The following is a 27,789-nucleotide window of genomic DNA, read 5'->3' on the forward strand; positions in this document are numbered from 1 at the left end:
CATTTATGTCTTATCATGTCGGGTTGCTCCCTAGGCTATAAATAGCCGCCCCCTACAACCACTAGCTGGTTGGCTGCTCCAAGAGAAACTGACACTTTTCATTTGAGAGCATCCCATCCTCCGAGGATTTTGAGTGAAAATCATCAAGTGAGGAAAACCCAAACCCAAACACCTACAAACCCAAAGTGATTGAGCATCACTGAAGAGATTGATCCTGCGTGGATCCGACGCCTGTTACCTTTGAAGATTGTGCATCTTCCAGATGGTTAGGCATCATGGTCTAGAGCATCCAAGAGGAAATTGTGAATCACCGAGTGACCAAGTCTGTGAAGGTTTGGAAGTCACCTGAAGACTTACCACGAGTAATTGGGCGAGGTCTGTCTAATCTTAGCTCAAGGGGAATATGGTGAGGACTAAGTGTCCTGAGCTGCGTGTTCAGAACTGGGTGTCCGGGACTGTGTGTCCTCAGGTTTAAATACCTAGCCACCCTAACCAGACGTACAACTGTCACAACAGTTGGAACTGGTCTACCAAATCATTGTCTCCACCAAGCTACCTGGTTCCATTTCCTCAAACCCTTTCATTTCCTCATTTCTGCGTTGTGTGTTTGTTCATACCTGTTTGAAGATTTTGACTGAAGACTTTCTCTATTTCCTCAGTTTAATTTCTTTAGTCTGTTTGTCTTCATTCTCTGTTATCCCGTGTTTACGCTTTCTGTACTCTGTGCTTGTTTTCATTTCACCATGAAGACCAAGCTCATGCACTATTATGTTTACTTCTGAGTAGTTATTCCGCTGCAAGTAGCTCTTCACTCAGGAATTTCCTTACCCTGAAATTCCTTAGTGAAGAATTCATAAAAATCGCCTATTCACCCCTCTCTAGTCGACATAACGCACTTTCAATGGTTGCCTATCAACAAGAAGTCCTTATAAGTTGTCTCCTGCGACTATCATGTTCACTAAATTCACATATAAGTTGTCTACCCCACTATCGAGGATGCTAACGCTATGTTTCAAAGTATAGACAACATGAGCTACACCCACAGACATCTTCTACTAGTACCGTAGCCATCTAATTAGCGATGACATGCAACCGGTCATCATTGCCAGGCAATTAATTATCATTGTTAAGTTCTCGTGATTTGTAAGGGTAGTTGCTTGGATTAGTTTTGAACATGTTTTTGCATTTGTGTTTTTTGTAACGCAGTTGCTTGGTTTTGCTAGAAAGTTGCTTGAATTTTTTTAGTAGAACAAATTTTTTATTTTGTGTTTTCTTTATAATTGAGTTGTTTTGGATTTTTGCTAGAATAGATAAGTTGCATGGGGAGGGGGGTCAGATAGTTGTCCACAAAGCCTATTCAAGTTGGTCATACATTTTTTCTGCCTAAAGCAGACAATCTAAGTAGTAGTGCAGACCAGAACCAAGTTGTTTGGTTTTGCTAGGGCAATTTTTCCATAATTGTTTTTTGAGTAATGCAGTTGCTTGGTTTTGTAGGATAGTTGTCCGATTTTGTTAGAAAAGTTTTGCATTGTGATTTGGTAATACATTTGCTTGGTTTTGTCAGAAATAGTTTTGCATTGTGTTTTGGTAATATAATTTCTTGGATTTGCTAGGATAATTGCTTGGATTTTTACAAGGAATAGTTGCTTTGGATCTTGGTAGAACAATTGTGTGGATTTCTGCTGGGGGGGGGGGCAGTGGAATAGTTGCTTTGGATCTTGGTAGAACAATTGTGTGGATTTCTGCTGGGGGGGGCAGTTGCCTTAGAGTTTAGTAGAACAATTGTTATATGCATATGTGTATAGTTGCATACACGCAAGATGAGTAGGAGTTTCACACAATATGACATCGAGTTGCTAGGGGGGGATCAAGGTGCCTCATGTTTTGTGTGATTTTTTCATTTTTACACAAACCAACTAATAGGCAGTCCTACTAGGGAAAACATGAAGTTGCTTCCCTATAGCACTAAAGTTGCCTCCATCGCACCCAAAGTTGTCTCAAAAAAAGTTCAACAAAACCTACCAATATGGGATCTAGTTTTGAAGAACTCATCACGAGAAACCCAACGGTGAAAACGAAACTGAATTTTGATGCTTGAATCAAAAGTTATGAGTTTTTAAACTTTTTGAACCCCAAATAAATGCACATGGGGACAAGATTTAGGCTGGTAAGGTTTCAGTATCACGTGTGCACGAAATAGGTGGTGGTAGATGGCAAAAGTGCTTTCTTTTCTGGAAGTGTATGCAGATGGACCAGTTGGACTTTCTATAAATGGTATAACGCTCGATGGTACCAGCGGGCACTCAGGCGCTCGCTAGCCTTGTCCAAAATCCCACACAAATATGGTTTAGACGAAATAAATGAATTTTTAAACATTTTTTCACGAATACACAAAGCTTGCATATCACTTCATTTATAGAAGAAATTTGAATGAGTATATGAGATGGTACAACACATGAACCAACGCAAGTGGCGTGAACATGCTGCCTGAAGCGAAGAGACATGAGATACTCGACCCAAACATAGAAGGATACAACTAACTCATAGACCAGAGAAGTGATCTAACCACCAATTAGACGACCAACATCTCCAAGTCCAACACCAAGTGCGTCACGAGCAAAACAAAGAGAACACCTTCACAAAGGAGAACGACACCAAGACGCTGTCGTCGTCCAATCCGAAAAACCAGACCTAGCTTTTCCCTGATGCTCGAAGAGGAGCACAGATAATGGCCATGGCGGCGCCTCCAATAAGGGGATGACACCCGCGGGTGTCGCCGCTGCCAGCAGAAGATGCATGGATTTTGCCCTGGCCAAATTTTGAGCAAGCCCAAGCCACCGGAGCACATGACGGAGAAGAGGTAGTCGAGCATAGGTCGGATCAGCGACTGAAGGAAGGGGAGCCATGCCGGACGCCGAAGGAGGCACAGGGCACTGCTGGACATGCGAGCTTCGGAGGATGGCAAGGTTGCATGAGCGGAATGAGAGGCGACCGAGATGCGACGGTGGTCGGAGCCCCGAATGAGCCAGGACCTGGAAGGGAACGCAGATCCAAGTAACCTGGACCGGAGCAGCAGGGATGCCTGCGGGCTCGAGGAGCTGGAAGGGGACGCAGCTCCCAGAGCGTGCCAGAGACAAAGATGCGCCGGGATGGACGGCCAACCAGGGCACCAGTAGGGTGGTGGTGGTGTGAAGACGCTGAGGAGCCAACGAGCCAAAGGAGCCGGAAAGAGCGCAGCTCCCAGGGCTCGCTTGGTCCGGAGCCGCACACGGGCGACCATGAATGCCGGAAGGGCGCAGGTCCACGGCTGCTGGGCCGAAGCCGCCCTTGTCGGAGGGAGGGTGAAGGGGACTCGCGCAACCAAATCACCCTTCTGACGCAGTGCAAGGAGTAGCCACCGCCGGGAACAACCAACCTCATCCATGGCTGCCTCCCGAAGAGGCCGACCCAAAGCTCAAAGGGGGATGATGGGCGGGGGAGGGGAGCCATAGCTAGCAGGGTGCGCCCGACCGCCACCGGGAGTCGGCCGAAGAGCACCACAACCAGCCGGTGTGAGCCCCCAGATCGCGCTCGGGACAGACCAGAACCACCACAAGGAAGCCGCGACCGAGGGAGACCACCTACGCTGCCAGCATGTTGAGGAAGGAGTTGCCAGGGAAGGCCACCACTGCCCCGATGCCGCCAAGCACCGGATGGGGGGGGGGGGTGAGGTTGGGGGCGAAGAAGGAGATGAACGACCTCGCCTCCGCCACCCCAGGGCCTGACGCGGCTTCGCCGACTGGCCCTCCGACGACGCGATGCGGGGGTGAGCAGTAGGTAGGGGCCGGGCCTACGGCTGCCAGGGTTTCCCCCGAGTGGCCCGGGAGGGCTCCAAGTTTCATCTCTTTGGTTGGTGCATCCATGCATTCTAAGATCTCCTTTGGTTCTTAGGATAAGACTAGTATAAGAATAGAAAAATCATAGAAAATAAGATGACATGTATCTCAATTCCTATATAGAAAGAGATGTTATTTGATGCATAGGATATGACTTTTTCATTGAGTCTAGGTTAATATTTTTTTCTTTTAAAATGTGAAGAATTTATTCGTATCCTATATATGAATAGACTACAAACCAAAAGACTTCAAAGAAATTTTTTCTACAAAGTTTCTATCATTTATCATTTTTACAATATTTCTATGAATCAAAGAGGCCTAAACATTTTTCATACATCAACCCTTTCAGGTCAAATTTTTATGTAACCCTTGACACGCCACATCACCCAGCTGGCTAGCAGCCACCCGGTACATGACACTTGACACACACACCAGCCGGCTGAGGCGCTGAGCCAGTCACCGCGGTGCGAGCGCCCAGTCCCGGCCGCCGCCAGCGCTCGATGCTGACCGCCGCGTGCAAGTTCCGCAACAAATCCGGCCTCGCCAGCACCACCCGTGTTATGCCCTTCTTCCTCTCCACCTCCGCCACCGTCACTCCGCTCTGCCCTCCTCCGTCCCCATACCCTAGCCCCCACTTCCGCCTCCCTTACTTGCCCCGCCGCGGTCTCGCCTTCCTCGCCGCCGCTGCGTCGCCGCGGACCCTGCCCCCCACGCCCAGGCAGGCCATGGCGTCGCTGGCGACGTCGACGGCGGCCGCCGCCGCCGCGGAGGTGACGCACCTCTCGCAGCGCGATGCCGCGGATATCGACGAGCAACTCATGGGCCCCCTCGGTTTCAGCGTCGACCAGCTCATGGTAAGTGGCGGGGAACAGCGGCCCCTCTCTCTCCTTTCACCTGTGGCCCCGCGGTTGTGGGGTGGGGGCCCTCTGGCGCTGACTGCTTGATTTGATCCGGGCTTGCTTCCGTGCAGGAGCTCGCTGGGCTAAGCGTCGCTACGGCCGTCGCGGAGGTATAAGACACCTGACTTTCTGTGCTGCTCTTGAACTGTATTGCCATGTTGGCTTGTTGTTCTGGTTGCCGTGCTAATTACATACCAGTTAGCTGGTTAATTGTCTAGCACTAGACCGTCTAGACTATGCAGCAGCAGCAGCTTGCTGTTGTTGCGAAATGATAGAAAGATGTCGCCATTAAAGCACTCAAGAGCAGACCACTACAAAGAAAATGACTGGGCGATACAGTACTATGGTCTCTTGATAGTTGTGAACTCCCACTAACTAGTTGAAAAGATAGGAACTGATCAGACATAGAAGGTATTACTAATGTTCTACGTGAGCTATCATCTATGTCCTTGATCATGTTTCTCTTTTCAGGCCCCTTCTTTCTTTGTTAGTTGTTCTTTCTGTTTAGTGAAAATTTTCATGATCAACACAGGTTTATAAGTTGAGTGAACATACAAGGGTTCTTATCATCTGTGGTCCGGGAAATAATGGTGGTGATGGTCTGGTTGCTGCTCGGCATCTTTATCATTTTGGATACAAGCCCTTTGTTTGTTATCCAAAACGTACGGCAAAACCTCTGTATTCTGGTCTTGTTACTCAGGTAATCTTTGATGGACTCCATGATTTTCTTGGTGTGCCATATGATACCCTTTTCCACTATTATTCTTTTAATTATCTTTTATGTTCTAGCTTGAATCGCTGGCTATCCCGTTTGTGCCTGTTGAAGACCTACCTCAGGATTTATCAGGGCAGTATGACATTGTTATTGATGCGATGTTTGGTTTCTCATTTCATGGTATGTGTGATTTTTATATCCTGTTTAGTGTTTTACCTTTTGTGTTGTTCTGATCTGCGACCACTGATTTTATGTAAAGCTCATGTCAGATATTTTATCATTTACATGTTTCCCTTGTTTTGTTCCATGTGAATATTCTATGCCATATGATTTTTAAAGTAGTTCATATGTTCTCATTGAAATAATGTTGTTGTTGTCCCTGTATCAGCAGTAGTTGAGGAGCTGAATGTATGCATAACACATAGGTTGTACAAGTCAGAATTATTTTATGCATAATCTAATCAAAACAACGGTTGAGCTCCAAGCATAAACAACAATGATTTTCAGGAAAGTGTTAGCAGCTTTTTGGGTAAATTGAATTTGATCATACTCATACATCACATGATTATTCAGTAAACACATGGTGTTACTGTTCCGGTATCAAGTGGTATTTTGGAATATAGGTATACAGAAGGGTGCTGGGAGCAAGTAGCTTATTTTAATGCAGAATCTTATAAAAGAAAGAATGATCTGTAATCTGTTAATTAAGAAAGTACTGCTACCATTTGAAGTGTGAACTGAATGGAATTGCACTAACAGGCTATGTGATTGTTTTCCTCAGTTATACGATATATTCTCCATCATTCTTACTTAAGATTTTGTTTTTGGAAACTATTGTTCAGGAGCACCCCGGCCACCCTTTGATGATCTTATCCAAATGCTTGTTTCATTGAGTGTTATTGGTGATTCAGCGAAAAGACCGCCAATTGTTTCTGTTGATATCCCTTCTGGGTGGCATGTAGAGGAGGGAGATGTCAGTGGAGGAGGAATTAAGCCTGATATGCTGGTTAGCATCTATTGAAAGATTTTTTGACGAATTCATGCATCAACATTATAGATAACCATTTAACCATGACAATTTTTAGTTCTCAAGTTATTGCGGAATGTCCAGGTATCATTGACCGCACCAAAGCTCTGTGCCAAAAAATTTACTGGACCCCACCATTTCCTAGGGGGTAGGTTTGTTCCGCCTCCCATTTCGAGCAAATATGGGCTTGAACTTCCTCCATATCCTGGAACCTCCATGTGTGTGAGAATTGGAAAAGTGCCGTCAGTTGACATTTCATCTCTCAGGGAGAATTATATTTCCCCGGAACTTCTTGAGACTCAAGTGATGCCTAATCCGTTCGACCAGGTACGATTAACTTGAGTAATTCCAGAAATCCTAAGCCAATTTTTCAATAATATCATATTCCGATGACTGTTTCTTTGCTGTAGTTTCGTACTTGGTTTGATGAAGCAGTTACTGCTGGCCTGCGCGAACCTAATGCCATGGCTTTAACAACTGTCAATAAAGCGGGAAAGCCGTATGGTTCTCTTTCCTTAATGTTCCTTTCAGCTTGCAAAACTGGTTACTAATAACGGTAATTTTCTTTGTCGTTAATTTATGGACAGTTCTTCAAGAATGGTTCTTTTAAAAGGCGTTGATAAGCAGGGATTCGTTTGGTACGTTAAAAATCACCATTTTAAACAATTATCCATCCATTCCAATGAACCTCCTAAAAATTTGTTCCTCATGCCTTCATTGGGTCTTGTGCAGGTACACAAATTACGGTAGCCAAAAAGCACATGATTTATCGGAAAATTCAAATGCGGCACTTCTTTTCTACTGGAATGAGATGAACCGACAGGTGATTTTACCAACCGCATGCGCTACTATTATAGGATAATTTTTGTTGCCTGCAGTAGCAAGAAGGTGAAATCAACACAATGGTAGTCATTTACAAAAGTATACTGTGCTTGCTGTCTGATATGTGAAATATGGTTTCACCTCTTTCAGCATAATCTGGTTTTGCATTTATTTGTAAGCTGATCTGTTAAGTAATCCTCTTTTTTTTATGTATGTTCTTCTTTTCTGATCTTTTCTCAAATCCGACATTCTTCATTATTCTACCATGTATTTAATTATTAGACTAGGTCTCATTTCATGTTTCATCTGATTTTTGGTACCAGTTATAAGTGAGAACAATGAAAGTTGATGCATCTGGTGTATTCGTTTAACACGGAGTAAGGAATGAACTCATGAGGCATGTTTGGTATATTTTTATGCAACATAGTTTTCAAACCAGGCAAGAGATTTACCAAATAGATTTTCAGTGTGGTTTAATAAATTAATGTGAAACAACTTTTGTTCAGTATGTGTTGAAATATAATGGGTCTTCAAGGCAAATAAAGCATATGTTGGTTTGCTCGGTAATTTCAGTTTGGTGTTGGTACTTTACATTTTTTTCGTTTTTAAAACCAAATACCATGCTGAATTCCTATTTACCGCATATTTTTGTAAATTCAGTCAGGCGCTCAGTTCTTTCTTATTTTTAGCGCTCCAGTGGAACGATTTGTTTCAAACTGACTGAGAAAACAGTGTATATGTTAGCGGCTAGGGTTCTGCCCGGTCTTGGCCGGAGACAGTAGGGAAAGGAGGGGGAAGGGCGAGGGCCTGAGCGCGGCGGCCGGCGGCGAGGCGCCGTCCTGGCGCGGTGCGGCGGCGGCGAGAGAAGGAGGCGGCTAGGGTTTAGGGTTTCCGGCTCCTCTGGGAGCCGGGCAATAGAAATAGTCTTACAGCTCGTATATATAACCATAATCTGAAAATAAAACTAAGATAACTTGCGGGCCTAAGCCTGCCTGTTGGGCCTCCTGTGGCCATAGACCTGGCCGGTCATAACATCTCTCCCCGCCTGCGCAAACAGCTCGTCCTCGAGCTGAAAGTCGGGGTAGTGCTGGCGGAACTCCTCGCGCTGCTCCCAAGTAGCGTCCTCCTCTGGTAGTCCAGTCCACCGAATCAACACGTACCAGGAGCCTCGGCGCAGCTGAGCCTTCAACGCCTTCTCTGGCTCAGGAAGGAGACGCCCGTCCGTGATCGGTGGAAGGGCCGGCGGTGCCGCGGGTGGCTCGCCGCGGAATGGCTTGAGCAGCCCGACATGGAAGACATCATGGATCCGCGCGCCTGTCGGAAGCTGCAGACAGTAAGCCACTTTCCCAATGCGTTCCAGGATAGCAAAGGGACCGGCATAGCGAGGACCGAGCTTCTTCCTCGCGCGTGGGTCCAAGGACTGCGTAGAGCGGTGAAGTAGACGCAGCCAGACCCAATCACCCACCGCGTACTCCGCCTCGCGATGGTGGCCATCATAGTAACGTTTGGCCAACTGTTGGGCCTGCAGGAGTCGTTGCTGGACCTCCGCGAGCATCTCATCACGGCTCCTCAGAAGAGCCCCGGCTACCTCGGTCCGTGCCGACGCCGGATCAACCGGAAGGATTGGCGGGGGTGGCCGGCCATACACCACCTCAAAGGGCGTAGCACGGAGGGCGGAGTGATAAGAGGTGTTGTAGCAGTACTCCGCCCACGAAAGCCAGTCCACCCATGCGCGAGGGCGATCACCTGTAACACAACGCAAATACATGGCAATCACCTTGTTAACGATCTCAGACTGGCCGTCCGTCTGAGGGTGAAAGGCGGTACTCAGGCGTAGCTTCACGCCCGCCAGCCGGAAAAGGTCACGCCACACGTGTCCCGTGAACACGGGGTCCCGATCACTGACGATCGAAGAAGGGAACCCGTGGAGACGGACAATGCCATCGAAGAAGGCCCGTGCGACAGATGCCGCTGAATATGGATGGCCAAGCGCGATGAAATGAGCATACTTGGAGAAGCGGTCGACCACCGTGAGAATGACGGACTTGCCGCCCACCTTGGGGAGGCCCTCGATGAAGTCCATGGAGATGTCCGCCCAAACCTGAGATGGAACCTCCAAGGGCTGAAGCATGCCAGCCGGCCGTAGAGTCTCCGTCTTGTTGCGCTGGCACGTCACGCACGACCGTACCCAGTCACGGACCAGGGCACGATCACCGGGAATGTAGAAGTCGGCGTGGAGACGATGGAGCGTCTTCTGCACTCCCTCATGGCCCGCCGAGTGAGCGAGGCGCAGCACCTGCTGGCGAAGATCGTCGTGCGCCGGAACGAAGACCCGACGCCCATGGAGAAGCAGGCCATCGGCGAGGCGCCACGGCTCCTCCAGCTCTCCTGCCGCCAGCTGCTGCTGCAGGAGGAGGGAGTCAGCCGCGGTAGCGGTCGCCCGACGGATGTCGGCGTAGAGGGCGAAGGAGGGCCCGGTGATGATGCAGAAGGCCGCCCCCTCCGCCGCACCGTCGTCCACATCGGCGTTACGCCGAGACAGGGCGTCGGCGACGGTGTTAAGGCGACCCGGCCGATACTCGACGGTGAAGTCAAACCAAAGAGTTTACTGATCCATTGGTGCTGGGGCACCGTCGAGAGCCTCTGATCCAGCATGAACTTGAGGCTGTAATGGTCCGTGCGGATCCGGAAAGAGCGACCCCAAAGATAGGGCCGCCAATGGCGTACTGCCTGCACCAACCCAATGAGCTCACGCTCATACGCCGCCAACTTGAGATGGCGTGCGGCTGAAGAAAGCGAGGGTAGGGCGAGGGACCCCTCGCTTTCTTCAGCCGCCCCTTTGCCGCACGCCATCTCAAGTTGGCCGAGGGAGTGGCCATGACCGGAAGCGTCGCAGTCGACGGTGAAGGGGAGGTCGAAATCCGGCATCTGCAGTACGGGTCCCGTCGTGAGGGCCCCCTTGAGGGCCTCGAATGCTGAAGTGGCCTCCGCATCCCAAGAGAAGGCGTCGCGACGGAGGAGACGCGTGAGCGGGGCCGCGATGAGGCCAAATTCCTGGATGAACTTTCGGTAGTACCCCGCGAGGCCAAGGAACCCGCGAAGAGCCCGCGGAGACTGCGGGATCGGCCAGGCGGCGACGGCCGCCACCTTGTCGGCGTCCATGGCCACTCCCTCGGCCGAGATGACGTGGCTGAGGTAAGCGGCCGAAGGTGTCCCGAACGAGCACTTCGAGCGCTTAAGATGAAGATGATGCGCCCAAAGCTCGTTGAAGACGATGGCCACATGCTGGAGGTGCTCTGCCCAAGAGGCGCTGTAGATAAGGATGTCATCAAAGAAAACGAGCACAAACCGACGTAAGTAGGGCCGGAGGACGTCGTTCATCAAGGCCTGAAATGTCGCCGGGGCGTTGGAGAGGCCAAAGGGCATCACCAAGAACTCGAAGTGGCCGTGATGAGTCCGAAACGCCGTCTTGGCGATGTCGTCTGGATGCATGTGCACCTGATGATACCCCGACCGGAGGTCCAGCTTGGTGAAGAAGCGCGCCCCGTGTAGCTCGTCGAGAAGCTCATCGACAACCGGAATAGGAAACTTGTCCTTCAATGTGAGAGCATTAAGGGCGCGGTAGTCGATGCAGAAACGCCACGTGCCATCCGACTTACGAACGAGGAGGACCGGTGCTGTAAACGGGGACGTGGAGATGCGGATGATGCCGGCGGCAAGCATGAGTGCACACTGCCGCTCCAACTCGTCCTTCTGCAGCTGTGGATACCAGTAAGGCCGTACGGCCACAGGGGCCGATCCCGGAAGGAGGTGAATACGGTGGTCGTAGATCCGGGCCGGTGGCAGACCCTGTGGCTCCTCAAAGAGATCCCGGTGCTGCTGCAGGAGCCCGTCCAAGAGCGGATGCTCGGCCTCCGTGGTTGTCGCGGCCAGCTGAAGAGGGGGTGCGGGTGCGGCCCCCCTAATGCCCTCCCACCGAATGCGACGACCCAAACGCCAGAAGGTCATCGTCAGCGCGTCGAAGTCCCAAAGAATAGGACCCAACGTGCGCAAGAAGTCGACGCCGAGGATGAAGTCGAAGCAGCCCAAATCGATGCCGGCGCAGGTGATGGTGAAGTGCTCGTCGCCGATAGTGATGGGCACGTCGCGGGCGAGCCTGTGGCAGCGTAGACGGTCGCCATTAGCGACAGTGACCCGCAACTGCTCCCCTCCGGTCGGCTGGAGCGCAAGACGCCGCATGGTGGCCTCCGGCAGGAAATTATGCGTGGAACCTGTGTCCAGGAGGGCCACCAGGCGCTCGCCATGGATCATGACCGGTAAAAGCATCGTCCGTTCATCACGGATTCCGGCCAGCGCGTGAAGGGACACCACAAGGGCGGTAGCCGGGGCCGGTGCGGGTGCCGCTGCGGGCTCCGCAAGAGTCGGGGCGCCGAGGTCAGCCTCCGGGGTGTCATCCTCGGTCTCGTCCGTCATCTCCAGGTAGAAGAGGCGCGGGCAAACATGGCCCGGCGCATAGGGCGCATCGCAGTTGAAGCACAGGCCCAAGCGCCTGCGTTCCAGCTGCTCCGCCTGAGTGAGGCGCTGGAACGGCCGCGTCGGGGCCGGGGTAGCGGCCGGGGCGGTGGTAGAAGATGCCGGCGTTGCCGGAGGCGGCCGGGGAGGCGGACGGCCCCCACGTGGCGCGGATGGCCGCGTCGATGTCAAAGCCTGGGCACGCTGCTCGAACGCCCGCGCATAGTACATGGCCGTCTGAAGGTCTTGTGGTCCCTTCATCTCGACGTCCACGCGGATGTGGTTGGGAAGGCCGCCGATGAAGAGCTCCGCCCGCTGTAAGGCCGTCACACCCGACGCGTGGCACGCTAGCGCCTGGAAGCGGTCGGCGAAATCTTGCACCGTGGAGGTGAACGGTAGGCGGCCCAACTCGGCCAAGCGGCTCCCGCGTACCGGTGGTCTGAACCGAAGAAGACATAGCTCGCGGAAGCGATCCCACGGTGGCATGCCGCCCTCGTCCTGCTCGAGGGCGTAGTACCATGTTTGGGCGGCCCCGCGGAGATGGTAGGAAGCCAGCCACGTGCGCTCGGATGCGGGCGTGCGCTGTCCACGGAAGAACTGGTCACATTGGTTGAGCCAGTTAAGCGGGTCGTCCGAACCGTCGTACGTGGCGAAGTCGATTTTTGCGAACCGGGGCGGTTGCTGGTGTGGCGCGCCCGGGCCCACTGCCTCGGCGGTACGGAAGGCTGATGGCGGCTCCCGGTCCAGGGTGGAAGGCCCGGCGTAGTGCCCTGTGACGCCCGACGCCTCAGGCTGCCACTGGACCCCTGACGGCGGCCGGGCCTCCGTGGGAGCCGACGGCGGCCCGTGGAGCCAGTCGGGAAGCGGCGATGGTGACGACGGGAAGCGGACCTCCTGGATCGGAAGGCCGCTCGGCGAGGACCCGCCCGGGCCAGGGTTGGGCGGTGGCGGTGGTGGAACTGGCACCGTGGCCGCCGGAAGGGACGGCGTGGTGGAGGGTGGCGCGGACGGCGGGGTCTAGGTCGGCCACTGCGGTCCCTGGACGGTGGCGGGCGGCGCGGTTGGCACCGAGAACGGCGTCGGCCACTGAGGCCAAGGCGGCGTCGAAGCCGCCGGGGCGGGAAGCGCCGGGTAGCCGCCGGTGAGGGCCGCCGGTACTGAGTACCACGGCAGCGCCTGCTGTCCCGCGGCCGCGGCCTGATGCAGCGGTGGAGACGGTCCATACGGGCTGGCCAAGTAGAGGCGAATGCCCTGGGCTGCCACGACTAGGTCATTGAGCACGCCGGCCATAGCCTCCGGTGTGAATTGCGGCGGCGCTGGGGAAGGCGGCGGCGATGGTTGCTGGATGGGGAGGTGCGGCTGGCCCTGGCCCGGCGTGGTGTCGGGGGCGGAGGAGAGCGGCGCTGATAGGGAGGCCGTAGTACCCGGCGACGCGGCGGCGGTGGTGGAGGAATCGGTGGCAGCGGCGGTGGGGGAGGCGTGGGGGAGCGGCGGCGGCGGTGGTGGATTTGGCGGGGAAGACATGGTCGAAACCCGGGTACCTGATACCAAGGTTCTGCCCGGTCTTGGCCGGAGACAGTAGGGAAAGGAGGGGGAAGGGCGAGGGCCTGAGCGCGGCGGCCGGCGGCGAGGCGCCGTCCTGGCGCGGTGCGGCGGCGGCGAGAGAAGGAGGCGGCTAGGGTTTAGGGTTTCCGGCTCCTCTGGGAGCCGGGCAATAGAAATAGTCTTATTGCTTCATTCTCAAAATAGTCTTACAGCTCGTATATATAACCATAATCTGAAAATGAAACTAAGATAACTTGCGGGCCTAAGCCTGCCTGTTGGGCCTCCTGCGACCATAGACCTGGCCGGTCATAACAGTATACTAAAAGTGCTCTTGTTGGCTGATGCTGACCTTTATCGTTTCATAGGTTAGAGTAGAAGGGTCGGTTCAGAAGGTCTCAGAAGAAGAATCTGAGAAGTATTTCCACAGCCGCCCACGTGGAAGTCAGCTTGGTGCAATTGTTAGCAAGCAGGTATTGTTGTTCTAGTTTATGTTTGTCGCAGCATGCTCCAAAGCAAAATTCAGTATTAACTATGCTATTTCTAGAGCACTGTCATTTCTGGAAGAGAAGTTCTCCAACAAGCGTACAAGGAATTGGAGCAAAAATATTCTGACGGGTGAGTCAGTATGACAGCTGCACCCATGTTTGGTGTCGGTTGCATGTTTCTGTAAGCATCCTTGGGTGTTTTAAAGATAGCTACGGGATTGGGGAGTAAAACATAGATTATTGATGACGAACAAGGGAGGAGAGATCGATAAATTATTCTTGTTGGTTAACTTAGATTGACTAATACAAGCGTGTGCCCCCATATATAGATGGAAAAAATACTTGACCCTCAAGAAAGGATTTCCCTAACTCTATCTATAGTTTCCTATTCAAATAATATGCTGTACAGAAATAGCATCTGTGAGAGCTGCAGCTGATTCGATCAAAGAACGTGCTACTTTGATGAAAAGCCGGTCTTTTTGTCATCCATGCCATTTCTTTTTTTATTGACACGAACAATTCACCCTAGCTGCTTTGTTCCCAAGCATTTTATCTACTTTACCACATCAATGGTAACTGCGACACCAGTTTAATACTCCTAGATCCAAGGACAGGGCAACACTGCCATAAACCCAGTTTCGTGAACAGTTGTCAAAGTGCTAAAATTTATTTGGGGTGTACTCAACAACCTTAATATGTTGCTCCCACTAATATATCTGCATCTTCATATTGCATTATTTGTGAATACAACATCATGAAAAGCATGCACTGCAACGGTCTCTGTTGGAGCTTCAGCACATTATGTTGTCAAGTACACCCCTATATCTGGAGCAACAGAAATGGATTCTTTTACTCCTGTTCTACCTCTGGAGAGAGGGAGATGGAGACTACAGCTCAAAGGCTCCATAGCTACTATGTCGGTATTAGTGGGGCATTGGCATGAATCACTTATGCCCTATCTGTGATTAGATATGCTTGTTAACTGCAGTTAGGGCATCTACAATGCGGGACGCCTTTGTAGACGCTTAGAGATAGAGGAAATAAATATCTTAAAATAAAAAATCATCTAAGCATCCTCCCTTTCAACGCAAGATGCCAATCGCAGGCGGTAATCACAGACTGGTAACAACTTTCGGTAGTCTATTTGTACGGGGCAAATAGCCAAGCGCCTGATGCATCTTTTGGCACCGATGCCAGACATGACGTCGGGATTTGGGGCTCAACTGCTGATCGGCTGGGAAAGAAATCCTAGCACCTTGCGCTAGTGTTACGCCCCCGATTCAATCGTACACGAATCATGCACGCAAATGTGTACGATCAAGATCAGGGACTCACGGGAAGATATCACAACACAACTCTACAAATAAAATAAGTCATATAAGCATCATAATACAAGCCAGGGGCCTCAAGGGCTCGAATACAAGTGCTCGATCATAGACGAGTCAGCGGAAGCAACAATATCTGAGTACAGACATAAGTTAAACAAGTTTGCCTTAAGAAGGCTAGCACAAACTGGGATACAGATCGAAAGAGGCGCAGGCCTCCTGCCTGGGATCCTCCTAACTACTCCTGGTCGTCGTCAGCGGGCTGCACGTAGTAGTAGGCACCTCCGGTGTAGTAGGGGGTTGTCGTCGATGGTGACGTCTGGCTCCTGGACTCCAACATCTGGTTGCGACAACCAGAAAGAAAGGAAAGGGGGAAAAGGGGGGAGAAAGCAACCGTGAGTACTCATCTAAAGTACTCGCAAGCAAGGAACTACACTACATATGCATGGGTATATGTGTAAGGAGGCCATATCAGTGGACTGAACTGCAGAATGCCAGAATAAGAGGGGGATAGCTAATCCTGTCGAAGACTACGCTTCTGGCAGCCTCCGTCTTGCAGCATGTAGAAGAGAATAGAATGAAGTCCTCCAAGTAACATCTCCAAGTAGCATATCCAGGTAGCAACTCCAGTAGCATCGCATAGCATAATCCTACCCGGCAATCCTCTCCTCGTCGCCCTGCGGAAAAGCGATCACCGGGTTGTCTGTGGAACTTGGAAGGTGTGTTTTATTAAGTATCCGGTTCTAGTTGTCATAAGGTCAAGGTACAACTCCAAGTCGTCCTGTTACCGAAGATCACGGCTATTCGAATAGATTAACTTCTCTGCAGGGGTGCACCACATAGCCCAACACGCTCGATCCCATTTGGCCGGACACACTTTCCTGGGTCATGCCCGGCCTCGGAAGATCAACACGTCGCAGCCCCACCTAGGCAAAACAGAGAGGCCAGCACGCCGGTCTAAACCTAAGCGCACAGGGGTCTGGGCCCATCGCCCATAGCACACCTGCACGTTGCGAGGGCGGCCGAAAGCAGACCTAGCCTAGTGGCGTTCCAGTCCAATTCGGCGCGCGCCGCTCCGTCGCTGACGTCTGAAGTGCTTCGGCTGATACCACGACGCCGGGATACCCATAACTACTCCCGCGTAGATGGTTAGTGCGTATAGGCTCGTAGCCGACTCAGATCAAATACCAAGATCTCGTTAAGCGTGTTAAGTATCCGCGAACGCCGAACAGGGCCAGGCCCACCTGTCTCCTAGGTGGTCTCAACCTGCCCTGTCGCTCCGCCACAAAGTAACAGTCGAGGGCCGTCGGGAACCCAGGCCCACCTCTACCGGGATGGAGCCACCTGTCCTTTCAGCCCCCTCGTCAGAATCACTTGCGGGTACTCAATGAGCTGACCCGACTTCAGTCACCATCTGTATAGTATGTATGTATGTATAGTATATACCCGTGATCACCTCCCAAGTGATCACGGCCCGATAGTATAGCAAGGCAGACTGACAAGAATGTAGGGCCAATGATGATAAACTAGTATCCTATACTAAGCATATAGGATTGCAGGTAATGTATCAACAGATGTAGCGACAATGCCAGGCTATGCATCAGAATAGGATTAACGGAAAGCAGTAACATGCTACACTACCCTAATGCAAGCAGTGTAGAGAAGAGTAGGCGATATCTGGTGATCAAGGGGGGGGGGGCTTGCCTGGTTGCTCTGGCAAGAGAGAGGGGTCGTCAACTCCGTAGTCGAACTGGTCAGCAGCAGCGTCGGTCTCGTAGTCTACCGGAGAGAAGAGGGGGAAGAAATAATGAATACGGAGCAAACAAAGCACCACAAAATATATCAAGGCAATACGCGGTGTTCGGTGTGCCCTAAGGCGGTAGTAGGTGATACCGGTGAAGGGGGAAAAACATCCGGGAAAGTATTCCCGGGGTTCCGTGTTTTCGGGCAGAGGAGCCGGAGGGGGAAAGTTGCGAGTTCGATAGGTTAGGAGGGTGTGGCGGACAAACGGGTTGCGTATCCGAAATCGTCTCGTCGTTCTGAGCAACTTTCATGTACAAAGTTTTTCGATCCGAGCTACGGTTTACCTTATATTAATTTTAAAAGATTTAAATCATTTTTAGGATTTATTTAATTAATTTAATCAACATTATCCAGAATAGTGTCTGCTGACGTCATCATGATGTCAGCATGACGTCAGCAGTTGACTTGGTCAACCTGACAGGTGGGTCCCACCTGTTAGGGATTGTTTAGCTAATTAACAATTAGGGTAACTATTTATTAGGTTAATTAATCTTAATTAGTTAAACTAAACAAGAATTAATTAATTAATTAATTTTATTATTAATTTATTTATTATATATATTTTTTTAATTCTTTTAATTCTTTTTTTTATCGTTCTGGGGCTGGGGCCCCCCATGTCATTGGCCCCAGAGGGCCTAGCGGGTCTGGTCGCTAGTGGTTGCGGGCGCAACGCACGACCCGAACGGGCGCACGCCCAGGTGCAGGCAGACCCGGGAGGGTACGGGAACAGGGGAGGCCGGTGGCCACGGCGTGGCCATGGCCGGAGCGGGGCGAGGCCGCGGTGGTGCGCGCGGCAGCCGGAGGCGACGCCGGAGTGGGGCTGCGCGGACGGGCGCCGGCAGGGAGCGCTGAGCGCAGCCAGGGGACGAGGCCGCGGCGAGGCGCGCGGGCACACAGGGGGGCGGGGAAGGGCAGCCGCAGCTGCGGTCGGCGCGGGCGCGCGACCATGGGCGTGCGAGCGAGCGGGAGGAGGGGGAAGGCGATGCGGTGGCCATGGTGCCGTTCGGCAATCCCGTCGACGCGACGGAACGGACGACGGAGACGGGGAGAGAAGAGGAGGCCGGGGGTGCGTCCACGGGCGCGGTCATGAGCAGGGAGCCGGCCACGGCGCGGGTGCCGCGCGTGCGGGCGCGACGCCGCTGGCGTCGGGACGGCGCTGCTGAACGCGTGCGGGGCGAGGCGGAGGAGAAGAACGGGGGCTCACAGGAGGGTTCGTGGGGTTCGGGGCAACGGGGGGCGAGGAGGAGGACGGTGACGACGTCGTAGAGGAGGCAGGCCGGTGGGGAGGGGCGCCGGCGAGGACGAGCTCCGGGCGGCGTCAGGCGCAGTCCGAGCGGCGACGGGTGCGCGGGGAGCCGGCCGACGACGGTGCTCGGGGCGACGATGGGGTTCGATCCGGGCGGCGGCGAGGGGCGCAGGGGGGGGCCGACGCGGTGGCGTCTGGTAGCGGCGGGGACAGGCGACGCCGGCGAGGCGTGTGGCGGCGATGGCAGGGGGGTCGGGGTGGTTCGGTCCCGATCCGATCTGGATCGGGAGGGGGAGCGAGTGGGGGGGGGGTCGAGTGGGTGACGGGGTGGTTAGGGTTTCGGGGTCTCACCGGTGGGGGGGGGATAAGGAGAGAGTGGGGGGGCCGGGGCCTGGTGGGTGGCCCAGTGGGGCCTGTGGTCAGCTGGGCCGAAGCCCGGGGGGTTTCTCTTCTCCTTTTTTTTATTGTTTTCTGTTTTTATTTATTTATAAACACTTAGGCATTTTATAAAATTGTGAACCTTACACCATAATTATCTTTGTAATATTTGGCAACCACCGAACATTTTTATTTTAATTTTTAAAAACTTTTATTGTTTTCTTTTATTTAAATTTTGAATTTGTTTCGGTTCTGAACTATCGAGAGTTTATCACAGTAACCGTGGTGACGTGGCATCATTAGCGGGGAATCACTGTAGCTTAATTATCCGGGCGTCACAATTCTCCTCCACTACAAGAAATCTCGTCCCGAGATTTAGGATCGGTTATAAGGGGGAAGGGGTCTGGTTGCGAAATTCTAACGATTCTTCTCGATCATAGTAGCTCTTCTCGAAGAGGTCGACCCATTACATTGATGTCTTCAGTCCTCTCCTTCAGGTCATCATGATGAAGTTTGTCGTCCTTTCTTCGGGGTTCCATCGTACTTACGAAAGGATAAAGGGTGGGTATCCCGAGAGAATGGACCTCTGCAGGTTTGACTATCTGGTCGATAACATCGGGGAGGGTGGCGGAAGTAACTCTCGAATTGAAACTTAAGAAAATATCAAGAGCAGAGTAAGGAGGTATCCTGGGAAGTTTCGAGCGGGCAGGCAATCGTTCGATGTCTGATATGTGGCGTGAAAGGGGTTCGAAGCCACGAGAATAAGTATTTGTCTGATACCAGATTGAAGGTGGCTCATGAATTACATACGAGGCCACGCGCGAGGAACAACCTTGGGTACAGGGGGGTACAGGAGAGTCAGGTTTCGATCCTGTGGAACTGTGGGTTATGGGCCCACCATGTGGATTAAAAGTAGGAAGGACAGTGACATCTTGCACGATCATGTAAGCAAGGCATGCCAGAGGATAGTCTGTCGGTTATGTCGGCAACAACATCGGTACCAAGGGCGAGGGACGAAGAGAACCATTTTCCTGCTCGTTGAACGAGGCGGGCCAATAGGTAAGGTTCTCGTCCATCGGTGGCTACCGAAATGTCATCAACAATAGTAACAGGGTCTTACTGACACGGTCGTACACCAAGGTGTTTACATAAGCAGAAGAATATTACTGCTTAGATCATATAGACCTCAAGAAAGGTTAAACCAAACAATGGAAAGGACATATGATTATCAGATTAATCAGGCGATGGAAAGGAAAAATGTGTCTTAGTCACATAATTCAGGGATATATCCTTCCCAAGGATAAGCAGAGCATGGTATCCGTGGCAGGATATCATGTAGAAAACCCTTTAGGTAAGGGGGAGAGAAATTTCATGACACTATCCATACAAAGGTGTTTGGATAATTGATAAGGAAAATTTAGCATTTGCTTTAAATGTTCTTGTTGAAAATCGGAGTATCACAGACATGCTTCGAGATAGCATTGACATGGTCTTCAAGCAAAGGTCGGACTTTGGATACAAAGGATCCATCGGAAACAACTTATAGAATAAGTCTTACAATTTCCTCATGGAAGAATGATTAACCTTGCTAAAAAGGAAAACTATAACAATGGGTCCTCCGGCCCGGTGCGCTAGGCATGTCATCACCTTACCGGTCACATAAAGACCATTGTTATAACTCTTGAAAATATATCCCAACCATCATATCTGACCGAGATTCAGATCTGATTGGTGTTAGGATATGTCAGACTCAGGATGTCTGAGAAGAAAAGGTGTAACACAATTGGCGAGATGACATTGTAAGATTCTCGGGAAATGAACTACAGAAGCAAGTCTCGAAACAATAGTTCATCATTAACCAAGGAGAAGATGAGGATGTGGATGATGGACTCAGCGACCATTCATCGAGAATTCCAAAAAGATGGATTTCCACAATTATGTGAACAAGGAGATAATCATTTGGCGGATCAAATGATATAATGATGTATGCTCGAGGGAAACATACACAATTGAACAATGATAGAAGGGTGTACCCAGGAATCTGGACTAGGTAGCACGATCAATGTTCGAATGATGATTCAATAAGTAATAAACTTCAAAGCAATAGGGTTGCTAGAAGTTTAGAATTTACACCTCACAGACCATTTGTCGGTTTTCCGGTTAGAAACAACACGAGGACCAAGGAAAGAATGGTGATGTTAATAAGTATCACTTGTGTCAAGAATTCTTAAGGGTGGTGAATTTCTTGCCACACTCTTGACATGTAAAGGGTAATACTCCAAGGTAAAGAAGAACAGATGCTGGATAGCAAGGAACTCAAGGTATAACACAAAACACGACAAGTTTGTGTTGGAGGGAAGTCAATAAAGTGGTCGATGATAATACAGATCACCGAGGGCAAGGATGGTATTTCTCATCATGAATTCAATCGATATCCTGGAAGAGCTCATAATGCTCATGATGATCACGACACATTTGTCAAGAGATCTCATGAAGATGTAATCGATCGGCGATGACATCAAGTTGAAAGGGGTGATGAAGCGAAAGGTTATTGGAACCATGGGTAAGACACAAACTCGAAACAAGCTCGTAGTTCAAGGCAAAGTGTTATGACGAGGAAGATCGACGTAAGCTTGGCTCATCATCGAAAATTTTGCTCCGGGAAGAAGGACCAGGTAGCACAGTTATATTTTTGCACGATAATGATATGGCCGATCAGGCTAGGAATGACTTGAAGGATTATTAAACTCGTAAGCAACAAGAATTACTTAGAGTTATTGAATCAGAGTGCGGAATCGATTCACTTATCGGTGTTCTTGAGTGACTAATAACTCAGAACCTGGGGGGATCCGAGATCGGTGAGAAACAATACTAGATGAAGACTCGCAGGAAGTAACACGGTACTCGAGATATCAGAGGTTAATACTCAAGGAAGATCAAAAGTAGAGGTTGCAGAGATGTATCAATCAACAAAAGACAATTGCTTTAACTTGTCTGAGAAATGGAACCAAGGAGAAAATGTGGTCGGGATCATGATTGCAAATGATCAATACATAGATACCAGATGATGTCATATCAAGGGAATAGTTAATATTGCAAGAAACTTCTATGATAGGATCTACATCGTGTCTATGGGCATGAACACAAAGTTCAAGGTCGACTCCTACTTCGTTCATGCATAACCTTTCATTCACTTCTCACATTCAAGGAAGTTGTAGTGTTGAAATTTTATCTGGCAAAATACCAGAAGAGTACGACTCGTGAAAACTTTCGAGTTCACACCTATTAAGGAAGGCATAGGTTCAACCCATCGGGGCATCTTAGAATCATATACCAGAATCTTTAGAAGTAATTAACTCAAGCTCGAAGACAGAGCATGGTTAAGAAAGCAGAGGATACAATTTACCAAAGGCATTATGTATCAGAGGAAAGGCTCTCAAGGTTATTGAATATGAAGGGCGTTGTCAGATAAAATCCAACAAAAGATCTGGTGGTCCACAAGGAATCTGACGTGAGCATCGGTACTCAACTAGAGGAAGAAGATTGCAAGGAGATCAGATTATAGAAACAACTGACTAACTCAATTGTCAAATGCAAAGGAATTATGATTTCCAAATCAAGGGATCAGAAGCAGACGCTCGGACCAAGGATGGATAAGTTCAATAGACTTAGGGGCACAATCGACGGCAATTGATTGGTCGAGAACCAGCTCACGTTCAAAAATGATGTCTAAGCCGGAAGGAGGAATTCTAGGATCTGTTTGAGGATTGCGAGCATTCGCAACAAATCGAATCAACGGACTCAGATGATAATGACAATGGATGTCAACAAGATTACTAGACTTATGGGATTAACCATAAGCAAGTAATCAAGAATTTCAAGAGCAATAGGATGCTCAGGATTTTCGGAAGATCGAATGGTACTTCGAGGATTCGTGACATACATGCACCAACTGGGGATGAGTGGATACTCGGTAAGTGCGAGAAATTTATCCGTAGGGGTATTCAGGCGACAAGGAACTGCAAGGCAGTAGGCACAAAAGGATTCTCGGAACATTAGAGAGAATTTCGGGGTATCTTGTGATAACAAGATCAACTGGGAATAAAAGTAAGAACGACATGTGTAAGTATTTATCCATAGGGATGTTTCGGTGGTAGAGAATTGCAAAAGCGACAGGCATAAGATCTCGAGAGAATATCGGAGGGTATCTTCAAACCCTTCTGGTTCACGGAGCAATCACCTGTAGTGAGGGGTTCTCCGGGAGGAAGTAGTAACGAGATCCTAAAGTTAGATTTTAGTAAATTCATCAAACCCGAATAGGAGAGAGATCAGAGTCCCAGAGTAAAGGTCGAGGAGTAAAAGATCCTACTACCACCCAAATGGCGACGTGTGCCCGTAAGACACACAACCATGTTAGTAAAAGTTTTGCAATGTCTAGACTCGACTTCGGCCAAGGAGTGTGGAAGGGGGATTCCTACAGGCAGTCGGCTCTGATACCAACTTGTTACGCCCCCGATTCAATCGTACACGAATCATGCACGCAAATGTGTACGATCAAGATCAGGGACTCACGGGAAGATATCACAACACAACTCTACAAATAAAATAAGTCATACAAGCATCATAATACAAGCCAGGGGCCTCAAGGGCTCGAATACAAGTGCTCGATCATAGACGAGTCAGCGGAAGCAACAATATTTGAGTACAGACATAAGTTAAACAAGTTTGCCTTAAGAAGGCTAGCACAAACTGGGATACAGATCGAAAGAGGCGCAGGCCTCCTGCCTGGGATCCTCCTAACTACTCCTGGTCGTCGTCAGCGGGCTGCACGTAGTAGTAGGCACCTCCGGTGTAGTAGGGGGTCGTCGTCGACGGTGACGTCTGGCTCCTGGACTCCAACATCTGGTTGCGACAACCAGAAAGAAAGGAAAGGGGGAAAAGGGGGGAGAAAGCAACCGTGAGTACTCATCCAAAGTACTCGCAAGCAAGGAACTACACTACATATGCATGGGTATATGTGTAAGGAGGCCATATCAGTGGACTGAACTGCAGAATGCCAGAATAAGAGGGGGATAGCTAATCCTGTCGAAGACTACGCTTCTGGCAGCCTCCGTCTTGCAGCATGTAGAAGAGAATAGAATGAAGTCCTCCAAGTAACATCTCCAAGTAGCATATCCAGGTAGCAACTCCAGTAGCATCGCATAGCATAATCCTACCCGGCAATCCTCTCCTCGTCGCCCTGCGGAAAAGCGATCACCGGGTTGTCTGTGGAACTTGGAAGGGTGTGTTTTATTAAGTATCCGGTTCTAGTTGTCATAAGGTCAAGGTACAACTCCAAGTCGTCCTGTTACCGAAGATCACGGCTATTCGAATAGATTAACTTCTCTGCAGGGGTGCACCACATAGCCCAACACGCTCGATCCCATTTGGCCGGACACACTTTCCTGGGTCATGCCCGGCCTCGGAAGATCAACACGTCGCAGCCCCACCTAGGCAAAACAGAGAGGCCAGCACGCCGGTCTAAACCTAAGCGCACAGGGGTCTGGGCCCATCGCCCATAGCACACCTGCACGTTGCGAGGGCGGTCGAAAGCAGACCTAGCCTAGTGGCGTTCCAGTCCAATTCGGCGCGCGCCGCTCCGTCGCTGACGTCTGAAGTGCTTCGGCTGATACCACGACGCCGGGATATCCATAACTACTCCCGCGTAGATGGTTAGTGCGTATAGGCTCGTAGCCGACTCAGATCAAATACCAAGATCTCGTTAAGCGTGTTAAGTATCCGCGAACGCCGAACAGGGCCAGGCCCACCTGTCTTCTAGGTGGTCTCAACCTGCCCTGTCGCTCCGCCACAAAGTAACAGTCGAGGGCCGTCGGGAACCCAGGCCCACCTCTACCGGGATGGAGCCACCTGTCCTTTCAGCCCCCTCGTCAGAATCACTTGCGGGTACTCAATGAGCTGACCCGACTTTAGTCACCATCTGTATAGTATGTATGTATGTATAGTATATACCCGTGATCACCTCCCAAGTGATCACGGCCCGATAGTATAGCAAGGCAGACTGACAAAAATGTAGGGCCAATGATGATAAACTAGTATCCTATACTAAGCATATAGGATTGCAGGTAATGTATCAACAGATGTAGCGACAATGCCAGGCTATGCATCAGAATAGGATTAACGGAAAGCAGTAACATGCTACACTACCCTAATGCAAGCAGTGTAGAGAAGAGTAGGCGATATCTGGTGATCAAGGGGGGGGGGGCTTGCCTGGTTGCTCTGGCAAGAGAGAGGGGTCGTCAACTCCGTAGTCGAACTGGTCAGCAGCAGCGTCGGTCTCGTAGTCTACCGGAGAGAAGAGGGGGAAGAAATAATGAATACGGAGCAAACAAAGCACCACAAAATATATCAAGGCAATACGCGGTGTTCGGTGTGCCCTAAGGCGGTAGTAGGTGATACCGGTGAAGGGGGAAAAACATCCGGGAAAGTATTCCCGGGGTTCCGTGTTTTCGGGCAGAGGAGCCGGAGGGGGAAAGTTGCGAGTTCGATAGGTTAGGAGGGTGTGGCGGACAAACGGGTTGCGTATCCGAAATCATCTCGTCGTTCTGAGCAACTTTCATGTACAAAGTTTTTCGATCCGAGCTACGGTTTACCTTATATTAATTTTAAAAGATTTAAATCATTTTTAGGATTTATTTAATTAATTTAATCAACATTATCCAGAATAGTGTCTGCTGACGTCATCATGATGTCAGCATGACGTCAGCAGTTGACTTGGTCAACCTGACAGGTGGGTCCCACCTGTTAGGGATTGTTTAGCTAATTAACAATTAGGGTAACTATTTATTAGGTTAATTAATCTTAATTAGTTAAACTAAACAAGATTAGATAAGTTAATTAATTAGTTAATTAATTAATTAATTAATTAATTAATTAATTAATTAATTTTATTATTAATTTATTTATTATATATATATATTTTTAATTTTTTTAATTCTTTTTTTTTATCGTTCTGGGGCTGGGGCCCCCATGTCATTGGCCCCAGAGGGCCTAGCGGGTCTGGTCGCTAGTGGTTGCGGGCGCAACGCACGACCCGAACGGGCGCACGCCCAGGTGCAGGCAGACCCGGGAGGGTACGGGAACAGGGGAGGCCGGTGGCCACGGCGTGGCCATGGCCGGAGCGGGGCGAGGCCGCGGTGGTGCGCGCGGCAGCCGGAGGCGACGCCGGAGTGGGGCTGCGCGGACGGGCGCCGGCAGGGAGCGCTGAGCGCAGCCAGGGGACGAGGCCGCGGCGAGGCGCGCGGGCACACAGGGGGGCGGGGAAGGGCAGCCGCAGCTGCGGTCGGCGCGGGCGCGCGACCATGGGCGTGCGAGCGAGCGGGAGGAGGGGGAAGGCGATGCGGTGGCCGTGGTGCCGTTCGGCAATCCCGTCGACGCGACGGAACGGACGACGGAGACGGGGAGAGAAGAGGAGGCCGGGGGTGCGTCCACGGGCGCGGTCATGAGCAGGGAGCCGGCCACGGCGCGGGTGCCGCGCGTGCGGGCGCGACGCCGCGGGCGTCGGGACGGCGCTGCTGAACGCGTGCGGGGCGAGGCGGAGGAGAAGAACGGGGGCTCACAGGGGGGTTCGTGGGGTTCGGGGCAACGGGGGGGCGAGGAGGAGGACGGTGACGACGTCGTAGAGGAGGCAGGCCGGTGGGGAGGGGCGCCGGCGAGGACGAGCTCCGGGCGGCGTCAGGCGCAGTCCGAGCGGCGACGGGTGCGCGGGAGCCGGCCGACGACGGTGCTCGGGGCGACGATGGGGTTCGATCCGGGCGGCGGCGAGGGGCGCAGGGGGGGCCGACGCGGTGGCGTCTGGTGGCGGCGGGGACAGGCGACGCCGGCGAGGCGTGTGGCGGCGATGGCAGGGGGGTCGGGGTGGTTCAGTCCCGATCCGATCTGGATCGGGAGGGGGAGCGAGTGGGGGGGGCGAGTGGGTGACGGGGTGGTTAGGGTTTCGGGGTCTCACCGGTGGGGGGGGGGGGATAAGGAGAGAGTGGGGGGGGCCGGGGCCTGGTGGGTGGCCCAGTGGGGCCTGTGGTCAGCTGGGCCGAAGCCCGGGGGGTTTCTCTTCTCCTTTTTTTTGTATTGATTTCTGTTTTTATTTATTTATAAACACTTAGGCATTTTATAAAATTGTGAACCTTACACCATAATTATCTTTGTAATATTTGGCAACCACCGAACATTTTTATTTTAATTTTTAAAAACTTTTATTGTTTTCTTTTATTTAAATTTTGAATTTGTTTCGGTTCTGAACTATCGAGAGTTTATCACAGTAACCGTGGTGACGTGGCATCATTAGCGGGGAATCACTGTAGCTTAATTATCCGGGCGTCACAGCTAGGGTCGAGCGTTGAAGATGCCCTTAGTGTGTCGGTCTAAGCTGCTAAAGTGTAACAATCTTTAGTTAACTGCTGCATGTTAATCCTGAATTTTGGCTTCTTCTTTTAATCCCATTGCCGTTTTCTTGTTCTGCAGTAGCTTCATCCCAAAACCCGATTACTGGGGTGGCTACAGGTTGACACCAAATCTTTTTGAGTTCTGGCAAGGCCAGCAGTCTCGTCTGCATGACCGGTATGTTCTGTACATTTGTCATTTGATTATCAATTTTGATTTTGTCAAAAACCCTTGTTTGAATATCTGTGAACATGTCAATGTAGTTTTGAACACAGTACTTTTTTATATAAACAGGCTACAGTATTCACAGCGAGAATTAGGTGGGAGTACAGAATGGCACATCCAAAGGTTGTCCCCTTGATCAGTAACCTCCTTAAAGCTCTCGCCTCTTGGTAATAAAAGGGGGTGTCGTTTTGGCACCTGCGCACACTTGCTCCTGGTACCTAATGGACTGCAATTTCTTGATTGGAGATGTGTGCTAGATGTATTTTCGTGATATATATGTGAATGCAGAAAAGCAAGGTGTATAAGCCAATCTAATGCAGCAGACCAAACTCGCGAGGCAGGCTGTGAAGATTGCTGTTATGTTGCTCGTTTGTTTGACGGCTGGCGGTACTCCGAACTCACATGGGCCATCGGCCCAGGATGTAGCAACCCTTATGTTCCATGGTTTCCAGCCTGTAACCGAGGGCTCTCTTCACATTGGATACTTCTCATGTGC

At 50.9% G+C, this 27,789-nt stretch overlaps 1 protein-coding gene across 2 annotated transcripts; it reads left to right on the forward strand.

Annotated features, from left to right (window-relative positions):
• Positions 1-4,280: 4,280 nt before the first annotated feature.
• On the forward strand, positions 4,281-27,777 carry LOC123127805 (pyridoxine/pyridoxamine 5'-phosphate oxidase 1, chloroplastic). 2 transcript variants are annotated; one of them, XM_044547649.1, is made up of 13 exons: positions 4,283-4,729; positions 4,846-4,884; positions 5,307-5,474; positions 5,564-5,669; positions 6,332-6,495; positions 6,601-6,843; positions 6,927-7,015; positions 7,104-7,154; positions 7,249-7,339; positions 13,761-13,865; positions 13,940-14,010; positions 27,150-27,245; positions 27,363-27,777. In XM_044547649.1, the coding sequence occupies exons 1-13, from the start codon at positions 4,376-4,378 to the stop codon at positions 27,427-27,429; spliced, it is 1,644 nt and encodes a 547-aa protein (XP_044403584.1). In that variant the 5' UTR covers positions 4,283-4,375; the 3' UTR covers positions 27,430-27,777. The 2 variants fall into 2 exon arrangements, with proteins under 2 accessions (XP_044403583.1, XP_044403584.1); XM_044547648.1 differs by having other exon boundaries at positions 4,281-4,729; positions 27,150-27,777.
• Positions 27,778-27,789: the final 12 nt, after the last annotated feature.

Source organism: Triticum aestivum, chromosome 6A (genome assembly GCF_018294505.1).
Source record: "Triticum aestivum cultivar Chinese Spring chromosome 6A, IWGSC CS RefSeq v2.1, whole genome shotgun sequence".
Classification (NCBI taxonomy): domain Eukaryota; kingdom Viridiplantae; phylum Streptophyta; class Magnoliopsida; order Poales; family Poaceae; genus Triticum; species Triticum aestivum.

Coding starts and splice junctions, on each gene's coding strand:
- LOC123127805 (XM_044547648.1), top strand. CDS start 4,376: ATGCTGACCGCCGCGTGCAAGTTCCGCAACAAATCCGGCCTCGCCAGC. Junction 4,885..5,306: donor TCGCTACGGCCGTCGCGGAG/GTATAAGACACC, acceptor TGATCAACACAG/GTTTATAAGTTGAGTGAACA. Junction 14,011..27,149: donor GAGCAAAAATATTCTGACGG/GTGAGTCAGTAT, acceptor CTTGTTCTGCAG/TAGCTTCATCCCAAAACCCG.